Source organism: Hyaena hyaena, unplaced genomic scaffold (genome assembly GCF_003009895.1).
Source record: "Hyaena hyaena isolate Hyena2069 unplaced genomic scaffold, ASM300989v1 scaffold_522, whole genome shotgun sequence".
Classification (NCBI taxonomy): domain Eukaryota; kingdom Metazoa; phylum Chordata; class Mammalia; order Carnivora; family Hyaenidae; genus Hyaena; species Hyaena hyaena.
The window spans coordinates 722348-740015 of record NW_024081156.1 but is presented as its reverse complement, the minus strand read 5'-3'; the positions used below and the strand labels follow the sequence as shown (position 1 = coordinate 740015).

The 17668-nt window shown below is 35.7% G+C and overlaps 1 protein-coding gene across 1 annotated transcript in view; it reads right to left on the bottom strand.

Moving 5' to 3' along the window:
• Positions 1 to 17100, bottom strand: part of RTKN2 (rhotekin 2) — a 70209-nt gene extending 53109 nt beyond the window's left edge. The window contains exons 1-2 of the mRNA XM_039255368.1: positions 16923 to 17100; positions 10550 to 10746 (exon numbers count right to left, since the gene is read on the bottom strand). Coding sequence (XP_039111299.1) covers positions 10550 to 10746; positions 16923 to 16982 — 257 coding nt within the window. The 5' untranslated portion in view covers positions 16983 to 17100. The remainder of the gene's footprint in view (positions 1 to 10549; positions 10747 to 16922) is intronic.
• Between the last annotated feature and the right edge of the window lie 568 nt (positions 17101 to 17668).

The following is a 17668-nucleotide window of genomic DNA, read 5'->3' as shown; positions in this document are numbered from 1 at the left end:
TTTAATAATCTTTCACAAATGCCTATTAAAAGCAGACATATATCCATACATAATAATGACTTCCAGTTAATATAAACTACTTGACTCAAACTTCAAGATGTTTAGTGAACAGCTAGCTGGCTTTAAGAGAAATACATTTAAGAAATATACTGGCTTACTCTACAACCAAAGTCTTCTGTGAACACTTATTTATAAGCAAGATGTACAAAGTCTGTCCAGGTCCCAGGAAGTGTAATACCTTGGATCACCACTTCATAAATTATATTTCTAGCTTATCACATTATAGTTTCCTGAAAAAGTTAAAGAGCTTTCCAACCATGAATTTGCTACTCAGGAGTACTTTATCCTTAAAAAAACCTAACAAATATTTTAAAAAGTATTCTCTGTTATACATTTATATACAATAATATATCATTTCCTTGAAATTAAAAAAAAAACTACATACTAAAACAATAAATTAACTCAGACACTAAAGGAAGGGAGTGGCTCTGCAGACAGAATAAAATGTGAAGAAACCATTATCATGACAATACAAAAAAAATCTCAACTAAAATACGTGTATAAGAAACTCCCAGATCTGACTTTAGAATACACTATTATGATGAAAAAAAATTTTTTTAAGTTATCTCCTGCTAAATCAAATCAATCCCTTAAATATTTTCCAATATCCTATTTCCTAATATCCTGCATTTAAAATTAGCATTTCAGGAAATCTGCGTGGCTCGGTCAGTTAAGCACCTGACTTCGGCTCAGGTCATGATCTCACGGTTTGTGGGCTCCAGCCCCACATCAAGCTCTGTGCTGACAGTGCGGAGCCTGCTTGGGATTCTCCCTCCCCCTGTCTTTCCCTTGTCCCCACTCTCTCTTTCTTTCAAAGTAAATAAACCTTAAAAAAATAACATTCCATTTCTGGGACATTACTTCCAAGACACTGGACATTTTCACATTTTTTTTTTTGTCTCCACTTAATTTGGTTAGCTAATTAACTACTGGCTAATTTAATTAGGTACTTCAAATATGTGATAGATAAAAACTTTACATTTGAATACTGTTTCATTCTAAGAGAGCTTTTGGAGATTGGGTGGGATTTTGAAGTGTAACTAATTTTCAGAAGAGTATGACACCATCTCATTGCATTTCAGTAAGCTTGTTAAAAAGATTGCAGAGATATTCATTATCATATGCCAAAATTTAAAAACAAGATACTTCTCTTACTCTCTCTAATGGCACGAAAGCATTTTAGACAAAATATATTCCAAATGCACTGAAGTAATATACTGATGTACTTAAATTGATAAGCTTCCATAAGACATGTATATAATATTTTTAGAACTACATATGAAGTATAACTAAAGTAATCTTATAGATTTAAAGCCATAAATTCTCAGGATACTATGTAATTACTTTATGGTCACACTAGTATTTAAGTTAAAATAGGGAATTTACTAAGTAAAAAATAAAAGTATTCATTGATTATTTCAAAATAATGTTTCATTGAATCATAAGTTTAAAAAGAGTCATATTCAGTATTTTATACTCATGTTTAGTTTGTCATACTGGAGAAAATTAGCTTCCTTATTATTAGTTCATCACAGAGTGAAAAGTTCAAATAGCCTACAATAAGGCACACTAGAAATCCAACACAAATCTCAATTTCCTCAGGTTGGTGCAAGATGTACAATATAAGTAACAGTTGGCTGGCATTTTTAAGTAATATTTCTAAAAGCACCTTCTATATGAGCAATACATAATATAAATTCCTAAAATACTTATTTCGGTAAAAAAAATATAAGAAAACTCTAATATTGGTGAGTAACTGGAGTATTATGGAATAGGTCATAGATTACACTAAAGTTGAGATCCATTAGGTATTACTAAATTGTATTAAACTTAATGCTGTAGCAGGTAAGTGAATTTTTGAAATAGTAGAACCACCAAAAGCAAAATTGCTGAATATTTATCAAAAAAAATTTTTTTCTCCTCCAAATCTTTCAGCCACCTGGCAGAGTATAGCTTTCTTCCCTGTAATTACAAATTGCTTGAGCAGGCATTTTCAGGGCCAGCCAACAAAGTTATTATACACAAATATTATCAAATTATAATATAAATCCATTTAACCATATAATCTTATAGAATAATTAAGTCTATGTTTTTAAAAATGAGACACACTGAAGTAATTCAGCCTCATTTTGCTGAAGCTTGAATTATTTTCAATGCAAATAACTCCTCAAACTGTTATTCAGGGTGCTAAAATGTGATGTTTTTCTAATTAATCCAAATTGACAATAAAATTGTTAAACATTCTCTGTTTAATAATGTGCTACTGTAGCTAATAGTTTGCTACAGTTAAATAAATACTTGTTTGAAAATCTGCGATGTTAATGCCAATTCTAAATGCTACAATTAGAGAGCCAGCTTGAGGAAAAAGCAAATAACCACAAAATTATCTAAGCAGAAGCACAGCTAAATAATAGCATACCTTATTCTTATAAACCTAGTCTAGAGCATTATTTTGGTAAGACTTGTAAAGGCTAATTTAAAAGAGATAAAAATATGAAAGACAAACTTTAAAGTTTGCTTTATTACTCAATTTCTGCCTGTAGGTAAACAAAATGACCAACAGAGGGTGCCAATCAACCACTTTGTTGCTCAAAAATCTGTATTAAAACTAAGTACAGATTATCCTATTTTATATTATTCAATATGAGAATTTAAAATGACATTTATTTGCCAAAGTTAACAAGGTATAATGAGAAAATGATGAAAGTATTTTATATTTTCTTAATGAAGCACTAAAAGAATTCTAACTGGGATTCCATTATTTGGAAGCAGGTTATAAAATCCTTCACATCTTATGCAAATAAGTGAAAACTAAAATATTCAGAAGTACTTTATTGTGGAATTTTTTTTTTTAATTTTAATGTTTTTTTTAAATTTATTTCTGAGAGAGAGAGAGAGGCAGGGAGGGTCAAAGAGGGAGACACAGAATCTGAAACAGGCTCCAGGCTCTGAGCTAGCTGTCAGCATAGAGCCCAACACAGGGCTCGAACCCACCAACTGTGAGATCATGACCTGAGCCGAAGTCGGACACTCAACCGACTGAGCCACCCAGGCGCCCCTACTGTGGAATTTAAAACATACTAAAATTATGTGTCATAAAATTAATTATTTAATATGTATCTTAAAATTGGAAAGATGAGATTTCTATTTCAAACCTTGATATAACAGACTGTTTCAAGACACCAAACAATATAAAGTTTAAAAAATAAAATCAGCAATGCCTTTAATATACCATGTTTTATTTCAAAAATACCAGGAGTACACAATTTTCATTTGCCACCTGTACTGTTTCTTTTTTTGGTTATAGTATATAAGCAATAAATTAGGCAACTGGAATATAAGAAACTAGTTATTGTGGCATTATTAAAATCACAATTATGTTGAATGATATACATAAATAGGTACTACAAATTATTTTGACTAATACTGTTTTTACAAAACCAAATAAAGTATTTTAGAGTTAAGATATATATTGGCAGGTTCGAGTAAGAGGGAATATTATTGCTAAAATGTAAGCTCTAAAAGCATATGGATTTTTTTGGTCTATTTTGTTCACTGCTGAATCACCGGTTTCTTCAAGACACTCAATAAATGTTTCGTGAATACTAAATGAAGTGAAATATATATGGCCATTTTGATGGGAGCAGGGAGCATTTAGTAGATTCAGACTGAAGTCTTAGGTTTGAATCTTACCATCAATAAATAAGTAGTTAATGAAAGAATTGCCATTAACCTCTTAGGCTGAGCATCATTATCTGTAAAATATTAAGTACCTACCTACCTCATAGATACTGAATAAAATAATATTTTCAATATATCTATGTCATTCTTAGAAATGTTACACAAATACATGGATTACTGAGGATTACTGTGTACTTATATTTTTGGCCTCAGTATTTAACTTGGAGTTTACATGGAAGTGGTACTAAAGCATTTGTTAAAGTGATCAGAATATGACTTCTCAGTTCCTGTAAGATAGTGATAGCTAAATCTGAATTTCTTCAGGTATCTTATAAAATCTTTCAGATCAACAAGGAAAGCAAATAACTAGAAAACAGAGACTATAAAAAAATTTACTTTACATGTAAATGGGAGAAATTAACCACTGAAACCATCAAAGCCAACTCCTGGAGGCCTTAGCCCAGTAAAGAGTCAGGTACCCACTGCAAAACACAAGATCAATTTTTGATGTCCCCTAGAAGAAAAGACAATGGATATAAGACCTGGTGGATACCATAACACTGGTTCCTGGGGAGTTGAAAGGAAGGGACTCCAAAAGAATTCTGGTTCAGAAGTTGTTAGTCTTCTGGAGAAGAGAGACACACAATGAGGGAGGTATCCTTTGAAGGTCTGGCTGTGCCAAAGAAAAGGAGGAAGAGAAGGGAGGAAGAGAAGAGAAAGGAAGGAGGAGGAGAAAGGAGGGGGAGGAGGAGGTGGAGAAAAAGAAGAAAGAAGAGAGAAGGAAGAAGAAAGAAGGAAGAAGAAGAAGGAGAAGAAGGAGAAGGAGAAGAAAGCAATTGAAGTTAAAATCATATCAAAGAAACAAAATCATATCAAAAAATCAGGAAACCAACTAACCAACATCCCAAAGTCATCATTTATTAAAGAAACTTCTCTTCAAAGTTCGAATAATAGAAAACACTCTTGAACAAAAAAACAAGCAAGCCCTTCTGCCCTCCCATCATCACCTGGCCCATGCTACATATTTAATTAGGGATAAAGAAAAGGACCCAAACATCCATAGAAAGCTACTATAAAACAAAAGTAGGAGTCGTCAAAATGCTTCAGCTGATAAAAATATTCCACCAACCACTCTCCAAAATTATAAAGTAACAAAAATATGATACTCCAAAATGAATTGAGTGCAGTTAAATAAGGTATTGCAAATGTGAAACAAGTGATGAATCTGATCTAAAACCTCAGACTAGTAAAGTACAAACAATAGGTAAATATGCAAAAAAGAAAAAAAAGAAAAGAAAAAAAGGAGGTAACAACAAGAAATTAGAAAAAGAAAAAGAAAATCATTTCTGAAATGAAGAGTAAAATACAAGGTGCCCAAGAATGAAGACATAAAACTAAAAGTGTATCAAGGGACATAATGGATGAGAATGATAAGGAAAAAAAAGCAAAATTAGATAAAGATTTTAAAGATATCAAAGAGAAAGCAATAGACACAGAAGGCAGGCAAAGAAGATCCAACTTATGTGTAATTGGAGTCCTTAAATGAGAAAAACAAAGTAAGGAGATACTTAGTGCTTTATTCTAGAGGCTTTAACTCTAAGAAAACGCTCTGAAAATAAAAGAACTGAATCTGCGTATCGAAAGGGTACTAAGTGAGCCAAAAAACGGTCAGCCTTTAAACATACACAGACTTTAGGACAGCAAAAACTAGTTTCAGCCTCTAGACAAAAAGACCAAGCCATTTACAACCAAGGAAAATAGACATTAGATTTTTTTTTTATAACAAAAAAGGGATGCAAGGTTTTCAAGAAACTCCAGGAAAGAAAGCACTGGCCATGGATTTTTGTATACAACCAAGCCATCCTTTTAAAGATGAACGCTAAAGAAAAGCACTTTAAACATAAAAGAATGTGAAGGAAGCTATACTCACATTGACAAGTCTACTAGATCATAAACTTTCTCCAAACAAGGTATGATTTTGGAAAGTACAACAAAAGACAGGTAGTGAACAGTATGCATGTTTAAAAGTAGATCAAAGAATAAAACAAAGGTGGAGACAACAACTACAAAATTAGTATGTAAATATTATCTACTCCACTAAAGGAGAACTAACACAACCTAGAAAAAAAAATAATAAACTAAAATAAAGCAGAAAGGTACAGAAGGAAAAAATGGAAATGGAAAAATAAAATGAGTTCATTTATCTCCACATAGATGAAAAGTGAAAATAAAATTCTATCATTTAAAGTAGAAAAACAAAATAAAAGCCTAAGTAAGGGGGAAAAAAGAGCTAAAGTCATAGTTTTTTAAATATAATAAAGTTCATTAACTACTATAACCAATAACTCTTCTTAAATAAAATTTAAAAAAGCAGAGAAGATAGACCACATAGTAAAAGACAAACCTCAATTATAACATACATAAGTAAACATAGCATATATAGAATATAACAAAGCCAAAGCCAAATATATCAGTAATATAAATGTAAATAGGCTTAAACTCCCTAGTTAAAGGATTTTCAGATAGGTCCACAGTATAAAACTCAACTCTGGATGAACACAAGAAATACACCTTCAACATAGTGATTCACAAAGGTTAAAACCAACAAATGCAAACACTAAAAATGCCTAGGGTTATGATCTTGTTATCAGGCAACCCAAGAATTCGAGTCTATGTAACAAGCAGTAGGCAACAAGAGTAACAAAAGAACACTTGATAATAATGCTAAAGGCTGCAATTGACAATATGTGCATAACAAGTGCTAAGATACCAAATGTTTCATAAAACAGAGAGTAGGAGATATATAAGGGGTAAGACAGGAAAACTTAAGTAACAAAAATCTCAACCTTTCAATTCAAAACAGTTCAAGTGGCCCAAAACTAAGCAAGGCTGTAGAATATTTTAAAAACAATAACATATATCTTTTAAACATATATTAAAGTTTGTACTCTGATAAAAGAAATGTAACAACTTTAAAAGCCCATAAAAGTTATGAAAATTAACTATATTAAGTCAGAAAGAAATTATAAAATATTTCTTAAGATAGAAAAAGTAAAAGTCTGATCAAGATACAAAATGAATTCTTTTGGTAATGTCAGAGTAGCTCATATTGGAAAAACTCTACCTCCCCCTCTTCTGTTTTCCATAGAAACAATATAAAGCCCAGGGAAACTACTTAAAAAACAACTACCTGAAGGGACTGGCAAGTAGCCAAAAGAAAGAAGTCAGAGTCAACACCAGAAGAGAGTGTATTCATACAATGGAACTGTTAAGTATAACAGTAAAGAGGAGCAAATCACTAATACATGCTAGTTACATGTTGAATCTCAAAAGTATTACGCCATAGGAAAACACAGAGTACATATGGACAACTGCATTTAGATTAAGTTCTAATACAGACAAAACCTATGGTGGAAAAAAAAATCAGTTATCCACGGTTGGTCGCCTCTTAGAGTAGGGGCAGAGGTAGGTACTACTAATTGGGAGTTGGGGAAACACCAGATGACTCTGTTTATAAAACTGATAACATAACTATTCACAAAGAAAAAGATTATTTTAAGGAACCTTTAATCATGGTCTCCTACATGTTTGCACATACACAGACACACACACAGAAAGAACCTTCTTTGAACTGCATCACAAAAAATAAGATGAACTGATGAACAGACAGATGAATTTAGAATAAAAGTAAATATATTTAAAATATTAATTGTAGAATCTAGGTGGTGTGTATATGAGTCTTCTATTGCACAAGCCTTTCAATCTTTTTGTATACTGTAAAAATTTTATAATTTCTCTATGTTGGAAAAAAAAAACTGCAAAGAAATCCTGAACTGGCCTAGGTCAGTAATCATGTTGATACTAAAATTATGATACTTTACATAATCACATTATTAAACAAATAAGGATATAGGATTACTGTTATTATGAATTAAGATTTTCAGAATAACAAAAAGAGACACAAATATAAAATAATTGAAGAAAACAATAACCTATAAATATCAATATGAAACTCATATTTCTTTAATGTTTGTTTATTTTTGAGACAGACAGAGTGGGAGCAGGGGAGAGGCAGAGAGAGAGGGGGAGACACAGAATGGGAAGCAGGCTCCAGGCTCTGAGCTGTCAGCACAGAGCCTAATGTGGGGCTCAAACTCATGAACTGCAAGATCATGACCTGAGCCAAAGTCGGATGCGTAACTGACTGAGCCACCCAGGCACCCCTAAACTCATAATTTTAAAACTTTTTGAAGTTTATTTATTTTGAGAGAGAGAGAGAGAGAAAGAGAGCAAGCATGTCTGTGCAAGGTAAGGGACAGAGACAGAGGGAGAGAGAATTCCAAGCAGGCTCCACTGTGACACAGCACAGAGCCCAATGAGGGGCTTGAACCCACAAACCATGAGATCATGACCTGAGCCAAAAACAAAGACAGATCCTTAACTGACTGAGCCATCCAGGTGCCCCCAAAACTCATAATTTTTTAAAAAGTCTCTCCTATAATTATGTCTACTAAAAAGGTCTAAAAGCAGTGATCCCCAGTAGCAATGAGCACACCTGGTGCCCAGATCTTGATTTCAAAATTCCATTTACCATTAAAGGGAAACAAGACTCATTAGACAAATGGCTGATTCCAGGTATAAGGCATAGAAAATACAAGACAAGCCTGTGTTATCTTTTTGTGCTAGAAAGTAAGGAAGTTCTTAAAGACTAATAGAGGCAAGTCAAAAGAATTAAGAAGCCATTCTGAAGGAACTTACATCAAACAAATTTGAGACAATTTATCTATCAAAAAGATTAATGACTATAAATGATATAATACACTGAATAAATAATCCATGAAGCAATAGTGAAGAGAAAGGAGAGGAATGGGCTTTCTTATAAAAGACTAGCTAAAATGTATATAAAAATAATAGGGTTAGATAATTACTGTCTGCAAATCCCATTGTAATAATGTTGGCAAGGATCATAAAAGGATAAAACCACCAAGTGAAAGCTAGTTAGATAACAGAATATAACAGATAACTTAATATAATGTCCCACAGATTACTTGTGAATTGCAAAGGAAGAACCATTATATCACAAAGGAGAAATCAGGCAACTTCTACCCAAACCAAGGGATCAAAGTGAATCATGTAGAGTGGTAAAACCAGTTATTATCTCTTCACATTCATACTGGCAGCATGTATCTTGCCCAAACTCCCCTAAAACAATTCTTGCCCCCAAAATGTTTAACCTGAGTCTTATTAATAAGCCATTAGATGCAAATTCCAGGTACAACAAAAACAGGAAATAGGATAAAAGGTTCAATGATACCATAAAGAGACAAATAAATACAAAATGAAGGACATTCATAAAGGATATTTTTTAGAAGTGTAGACTCTTCAAAGCATTAATGGCAAGAAGTCTTTATAAAAATTAAAATGATTAAAAGAAATTAAAGACATAACCAAATGTATTAATGAATCATAACTGAATTCTTCCACTGAAACAGCCCCCTCCTGACCAAATATCCTTAAAAAGGGTACGAGAACATTTATCTCCATGAGTAGAATCACCCAAATTATGCCACAGTTCTAAATTTTTCATTTTATCTTAAAAATTCATGGTTAATAAAGAAGATATGTCATATTTATTCTATGGCTTTTTATATATCCTGACGCATACCCATGTACGCTCAGTGATTTATGTGACCCAGTTTGAGCAGCATTAACTTAAACCAGTGTACGTGCATCTGAAAAATATTTTCTTAAATTATGACACAAGAATAATTTCATTTTATAATGTCAAGGATAAATAATAATGAAAATTATTTGACGTATGTTGAATAATAAAAATGTAAAAAGTATTAAATCAGGTGTTTAATATATATAATCTTAATTTTCAAAATGTAAATATTATCTTGCCTAACATAATTAAGGAACTGAGGCACAAAGAGATTAAATATCCATCCAAAGGCAATGCAGCTAATAAATATTAGTTACTTTGTACACAAGTCTTTTATCCTATCACAATCTCATCAACATGTTATTTTTACAAAAATCTCACTTTTCAAGAATTCAATGGAAGTGCACTGTGAACAGCACAATAGCCACTAATGTATCAAAAGAAACTCTTCGCTAGCAGTACAGCTTTAAGACCAGTCAATGATGGGTGAAGTAAAATATTGGAAAAAATTCAACATCTAGCCACTAAGGTGAGTTAATTCTTAGGTTCAAGTAAGACTTGGCATTGTAAATAGGATAGGATGTAAATTTCATACACAAATCCTAGACCCAATCCAAAAAGATTCCGAAAGAATAACAGTACTTAGCGAATCCTAAGCAACCTCCTACTAACTTCTGTCACTAGCCAGTTAACATGTCCTTTGAGTAAGTTGCTTACCTCTCTAGCACTTATGTTCACCATATGAAAGGGGTGTGCATTTCAATTTCTATACCTAAGTTTCCATTACTCTCAGCTAGTACCTCTTTGTTAGCATATTTTAAACAACTCATTTTTTTAAAAAATTCACATTTCTATATACTATCAGTCTTGGGCCTCTTTAAAATATTCCCTCAGTTCTTGATTCTTAGCCACGTCATTTTACAGGCTGGATACAACAAAACTTCCTGGTGAAAACTGCTACTTTAATAGTAAGTTTACTCAGAGTTCTACATCAAAATGTTTATAATATTAGAGCATATTTCAGTGTATTTATTTTTTAAAAGCTTTGGTGATTTGATACTTGACATTAAGGTTAAATTATATTGTGTTCTTAATTCAAATACTTCAGTACATTAAAATCCATAGGAAAACTATACTACTAACCATCTTCCAGTTTGATTTGCAACCTGTTCTTCTAATTTCTGTAGCTCCGATGTGTAAGCCATTATTCGAGCATTGCATACCATGAGATTCTTAACTGCATGCAAGATCTGGTCTTTCTGAGTACTCAGAGAAAGGAGTTTCCATATTCCTTCTCGCATTCGAATTTCCAAATCTATTTTTTCTTGAATGCTGCAGTCCTTAAAAAAAAAAGAGAGAGAGAGAAAAGCATTTTTTAAAAATAGCAAAAATTAAAACATTTCTTTTTACTAGCAAAAATGTACCAGTACTTTTATAACATATTGGGAAAATAACAAAGTTTTGAAGTATGATAGTACAAAAAATATAGCAATTTGCAAAACCTTAATTTCTTGCTTTATTAGGAAGTCTGCAATCTAGTGGAGAAACACAACAGAAACAAGGGTGAGAAACATTACATATTCTTTGCATAATTTCACAAGTTTGAATTGTGTCCCCCAAAATATTCCTCTCCTCCCAGAACCTCAGAATGTGACCTTATTCAGATACAGGGTTTTATAGATGTAATTAGTTGAGGTCATGCTGGAGTAGTATGGGCCCTAACCCCAATGACAGGTGTCCTTATAGGAAAGCCAAGTGAAGACAGAAAGACATACAGAGAGAACTCCATGCTAAGACTGAAACAGAGATGGGAGTAATGAGTCTACCAGCCAAGGACCACGAAGCAACCACCAAAAGCTGGAAAAGGCAAGAAAGACTCTTCCTATAGTCTTCAGCAGGAAAATGGGCCTGTAGATACCTTGATTCAATACTTCTGGACCCCAGAACGATGAGAGAATAAATTTCCATTGTTTTAAACCACCCAGTTTTGCTAATTTGTAAAGGGATAGCCTCAGGAAATGAATACAACAATATATATAGTAACTAATATGAATAATACAGCACATGTACATATTATTTAAGTCATATTGTGGGATGGCAAGATGTGGTTGATGACGCTGAATTAACCAAGGAAAATCAGATGCTGGAAAGGAGCAAATGCTGAGAGAGGGACTAAGGTTTAGCAGCTACGGTAAACAATGTCAATAAAATCTCAGAAGCAACAGAGGGAAAGCACTGTGCTCAAAAAATGTCAAAGTCTTTGGCTATCAGATGGAACAGAGATGTAGAATATATTTTTGGATTTGTTTATTTTAGTTTTAAGAGTCACCATGAAACTACAAAATCATTTTAGTTCTGCAAGTCTTTCATTCCATACAATGATCTTGTAATGACCTGGCTCTATATACAAGTTATACATGTAACAATAAAATCCTATTAACTGAAATGTACTGTTCTGATTTAATTCACGCTGGCTTTTTAAAAAATTATAAATCAATGGATACTCTTTACTAAACTAAAAACTTAATATTGTTCTAGTATGTCTATTTCTAAAAGTAAAGTGACCATTATCCTGGCTTCTGTGGTGTAAAAAAAAAAAAAAAAAAAAAAAAGAATGCTATAATTTACCTTTTAATAGAATCAAACTCTATATAAAAAATGTAAATGGAACCTAATAACAAAAGTTCCAGGTATTAAAAAGGCAATCTTTTCAAAAAGAAAACCTAAGAGTTAGGAGACCAAGTCGATGGAAATTACACTAAAAGAGAAGGTATAGTAGGTGATTTAACTTGACTATACAAAATCAAATGCACTATTCACATGCAGAAAACAGATCTGGTTAATTACCCACATCATGTAATTGCCACATAAAAACCTTCTTTAGTGGTAGAACTCAAAACTGATATACTACATAAATGTAGTCATTTGCTAGTTTTCCTTCTTTACACATGGCTGAATATCAACAACTCCATTTCATCTTTTAATGACATTGTCAGTCCCAAAGTAAATTCTCCTTTAATGTAATTAATAACTAATTATAAGAATTATCTATGTGACCCATATGTCTATAAGATTAAGCTCCGGCAAGCTGGCATTGGGGAGCACATACACACACACAGGGAGCAACCTGAAGCAGGATGAACAGTTTTACCCCGCAACCCAAATATAAACAAATACCATCTGGTGCCATTAAATTCAATTTTGCTTTTAAATGTTACAGTGAGGCAGCCAGCTGAACCAGCACAGTGGTTCTTAAAGCTACACATGAGAATCATTTCTGGTAGTGGAAGAACCTTATAAAAGTACCTAAACTTAAGACCCACCCCAAAACACTTAGGCTCTCTGGAGGTGGAGCCTGAGTAGTTTTTTTTTTGTTTTTTTTTTTTTAAAGTTCCTCTAGTGATTCAATGTAGAGCCAGGGTAGAGATCTGTGGTAGTACTTGAAATTCCATAGGAACCTGGAAAGTTGCAACAACCTTAAGAAACCAGTAGGTGGCCACAAACACATTAAAGAATCAGTTTGGGCTTCTAGGGTTTTCATCTTGTTAATGAAGACTGTCTTCATCACTTGACAAAGACTATAAAATTATAGAGGCCTGGGAAATAGCGCAAAATTGAAATGCAAAGGGCTTGTGTTTTAAATCACTTTATTTGTAAGATTAAATATTCATTAAGGAAATAAGATATACCTAACAGATATTAATATTAGAATTCTAATAGAGTGGGGGGGTCAGCAAACTATAGCCTAGGCAATGCTTGTTTTTTGTAAATAAAGTTTTACTGGGGCACAATCATGCCCATTTGTATTATCTAAGGCTACTTTCAAACTGCAATGGCAGAGTTGAGTAATTTTGACAAAGACTATGTGGCCCACAAAGCTGAAAATATTTACTATCTGCCTTTTCAGAGAAACAGTTTGCTGATTCCTTACTCAGCCAAATTAACATACACAGTAAACTATGACCTTACCTCCCCTATTCTACAGTGAGCAGATGTGGATTTGGGAGGGCTGACCTGATGGGGTGAATTGTTAAGTGTATGTATGCTTTTGAATGTACTGGGGTTAAAAAAAGAGAGAGAGAGAGAGAGAGATGGCATTAGCCCATTTTATGTTCACCCTGCAACTTCTTTTAGTTCACACATCTATACTTCACATAGAGGGAAACTCTGATCAAGTGATACTACTACAGTCAAGAAAGTCTTTACAGAATAAAAGAAGTTAATTTAAGTTAATAAGTAGAACGGCAGAGAGCTAAAATCATGACTGCTGCTGCCTCAACCATAATGGCAGACAGAGTCAACACTGATTAGGACCCACAACAGAAGCATGTAACCATCCCTTTTAGAAGTGTCTGAAAGAAAGTCTCCAGAAAGAGCAAGGAATGGGGTGGAGGGAATCCTTCTTCTTGCCATTTCTTCTTCAATTTTATAAATATGAGCTCCCTTGTAATCAAGTCAAACAGGAGCCTATGGTACTGTCCTGATCATGTAGGTACCTAGTCAGACTGATAAAAATCAATGGACAGGGCAAGGCTAAAAATGAAATAGGGAAATGACTTAAAAGTGCAAATCTGAATTATGTAGAAAACAGAAACATACCAGGTTTTAGAGCATAATGGGACAAAAGAAGTGCAAAAAAAAAAGGCCTTAATTTTTTTTTAAGTAGGCTCCACACTGGGCATGGAGCCCAATGTGGTACTTGAACTCAAAACCCTGAGATCAAGAGTCAGATACTCAGCTGACTAAGCCACCCACACCCTCCTGAAAATGGCCTTAATTTTGAAATTAAGGACTGACTTAAAAATAAAATGAAGTTGGGCTGCTGTAAGACAACTGTAGTAATCCAGATAGAAAGTATCACCAACCTAATGGATGTAGTTAAACCGTGTTAGCTAAGAGACCATGATGAAAGAGAAGACTGCAAAAGAGTATACATAACACATCCTTCTAAAAGAAAATTGTATTTTAAGAATTGTTTATGTACAGAAAATGTCTAGAAACTGTTAATAGTGGTCATCCTGCGGAATGGTAGTACAGAAAGAATTCTTAAATTCATGTTTCTGTATATGTTTACTACAATGAGATAGTGAGACGGAGAAATTGAAGAACTCCATAAAAATCTGCTTTTGCTCCTTTTCCTGCTTCTATCCTTGCTAGGACCTGCATCCACACCCCACTTTACACGTCTTGTAATGAAAATGGTGTATGTCCTCCTTGTAAGGGACAAGGAGTTAATGATTGTCTAGAATAGATAACACCTAAGGAGGAACCAGAGGAAAATGACTGGAGGCTACCATATGTGTATTCCAGAACACGAGCACTAGATATCTCAATGCCAAGACCCCTTGGCTCCAAGTAATAATGCCTGGGCACTCATCTTTGTTCTAACAGGTTCCTAGATGTTTGAGAGGACACGTACACTAGACCATCATCCTCAATAAAAAACCCCGGGTCCTGAACAAAGACAAGACTCGTGCTCCTCTCCTTTCTGAGTCTCCTGGACCTTTGTCTGTATCTGCTTTCTCTATGTCCTCAATAAACTCACCTCCTGCTGGTTCACATGTGAATTCCATCCTGCAGGAAGCCAAGGACCCTTCTGGCTGGTTATGTAGGGCCCCTTCTAGATCCTCGAACCAGCCTGCTGGCATCAATGGTATCACTTCTTGAATTTCATTTTTTATTAAGATTTCAAAAGCTTGAAAGTTTGTTAGAAAGGTTAGGTGGCTGTCCCAACAGATGAATGGGACAAAAGACAGTAAGAAAAAGGTTTCTGAGTGTCAGGTACTATGCTAAGTACTTTAAAGAGGTTCTCAACTCCCAGCAACTTTCTGGAGTAAGCATTTTACCCTTTTTACAACTGTGGAAACCAAGGACTTAGAAAAGACAGATTACTTATTCAAGGTTGTTCAACAAGCAGATTTGGATTTGACCTTAATCTGACTCCAGAGTCCATACTCTCTACTCACAGATGATTCCACGGTTTGAGTAGAGGTGTTTCACTAGTGTTATGACCACCTCAGAATCTTTCCACCTATTGGTGGAAGACTCATTAACATCAGAGGAAATACAGCAAATAAAAATTCACTGCTAGTCAAGTATAAAATTCTCTTACCCTCAATATTCTTGTTAGATTGAAACCTATTATGATTTTACAATTTTTATCCAAAATCCAAACAGAAGGAAGTGCACAACTCAATTACTTGACTTTTTTGTTAAGAAACCATTAAATACCATAACATCTCACATGTAAATAATCCAGCCCTTATGTATATTTAAATATCTGTTTTCATTCCGCATAGCTAAACTTCTTTCATAACCTTATCCACTTGTCTATTGTATAATTCCTAAATATTACTGCTGCACACAGCGAAATAAATATACGACTACACCAGCACCCATGTAATACACATGAGAACCTCAAAAGATTGCCAATTCACTAGAAATCAAGATTCTGTTATCAGAACAGACAAAGTACATAACAGGACAGGAAAGTATTTTACATCAAAATGTCCAAAATTTTTTAAAATGATGGCATAAAACAGCATTACTAATAAAGGAGTGGGACAAAAGAAAACTTGCATAATGGTTCTTACTGTCTTGCTTTATTTTCCTCAGTATTACTGAAGAATTTCTAACAATTTTGTACCTGCTGAGGTTTCTAAACAAAATAAAAGGTTTCTAAGCAAAGGTTTTCCCAGGCTTTTAATCAAAACTAATAGGTCGGACTATAGAAAAGTGCTAAAAGTCTACTAATTTTGACCTACAAAACTGGTATTTTCATATGACTTATTCTATTTCAGAACTAGGTAAAAGAAGGTGGAGACTGAACTAAAGGGAAGATCAAGCATAAAGACATCAGTTTTAAGGCTCTACAGTTATGGTTAAGGGGAAAATGTAACATTTTAGTAACTGATTTCCCTAAGAAACCGCGTTGGTCTCTATCAAGTAAAAAGATTTCTAACACACACTTTACATGGCGAAATAGTGAAACATCAAACTTCCCTCTTATCCGATTCGAAAAGAATCCACTTTAAAACCAACTTTTTCTAAGGTTCCCAAGGTTGCGGTTTGCCACTCCATCCTGCCCCACCGAGTTTATGTTTTGTGCGGACATCGCTCCAGTAATTGTGCTTTCTGTCAAATCGGGCAATAAGCAAACCGTCCTCCCTTGGCCTTGGATGGGGTTCTAGAAAATCCCGGGACCCCCATTCCCCCGTGTCCCTCACACTGGGATCCAAACACTGGGGGTGGAAGGAAGCAGCCGGCAGGGGCGCCCGGGAACGCACCGCGGAACTCTGGCATCGCTTCCCCGTTCGGGTCTGTCTCCTCCAAAAGAAATCGGGGGCCGGAGGAGGGGTGAGGAGATTTCCAAGCTCCACTGGAGCCTCAAAAGTGCGGTCTCCTAGCCAGTCCCTTTGTTTCTGGCCACGGCTGAATACGGGACGCGGAGCGGGGGCTTTCTCGACGAGGCAAAACGGTGGCTTGAGGACTGGAAGCCCGGCCCTTCCTCACTCACCTGTTGGTCGGGAAGGCCAGCCAGGCGGAACTCGGGGCCCCTCACCGTCTGCGCCTCCATCTCCAGCGCCCCTGCCGAAGCCCGCCGCCGCTCCTCCAAAGGTAAGATTTGAAAAGCCCGCCGCTAGCTGGAGCCGCGGAGGACGCCAACCGCCGTCCCGGCCGTACCAAGTCCGGCCGCAGGGGGAGGGGCGCAGGGCCTCCAGACGGAGGGCGCACGCGCAGTGGCAACGCCCCGCGTCCCGGCCTCCCGCGCGGAAGCGAGCGGAGACCCGAGCCCTCAGAGCCGGCGGGGAAGTGGAGCGCCGCCGGAGGGTGTAAGGCACTAACTGGGGAGTGGGCGGGCCTGGGACAGCAGTGGGCGGGGCCATGGGGATAGCGTTGGCCACTGAGCGCACCTGGTCCCGCACAGCGTTTAGGCAGGTGGTTTTCGAGGCACGCCCCTTGCACCGAGTGCATTTTGCCGGAATCCCAGCCGAGGCCGTCCATGGCTGACTCAAGGCTGCCGTCCCTGCGTTCCTGCGGACGACCCAGGGACGCAGGGTGTCGCCAGGAGCCCAAGACCTCATTCCCAGAGAACCAAGGGACACTGCTCCCAGCGCCCGCACACCGCACAGCATTGTCACTCAGGTCAGTGGGAGACCACGGCCCTGTTGATCAAGCTGGTGAGATTCCTTGTCAGACATTTCGCAAGGTCGTTTCTTTTGTCCCCAGTGTTTCTTTGTAATTCCGGATACCCCCACTGCA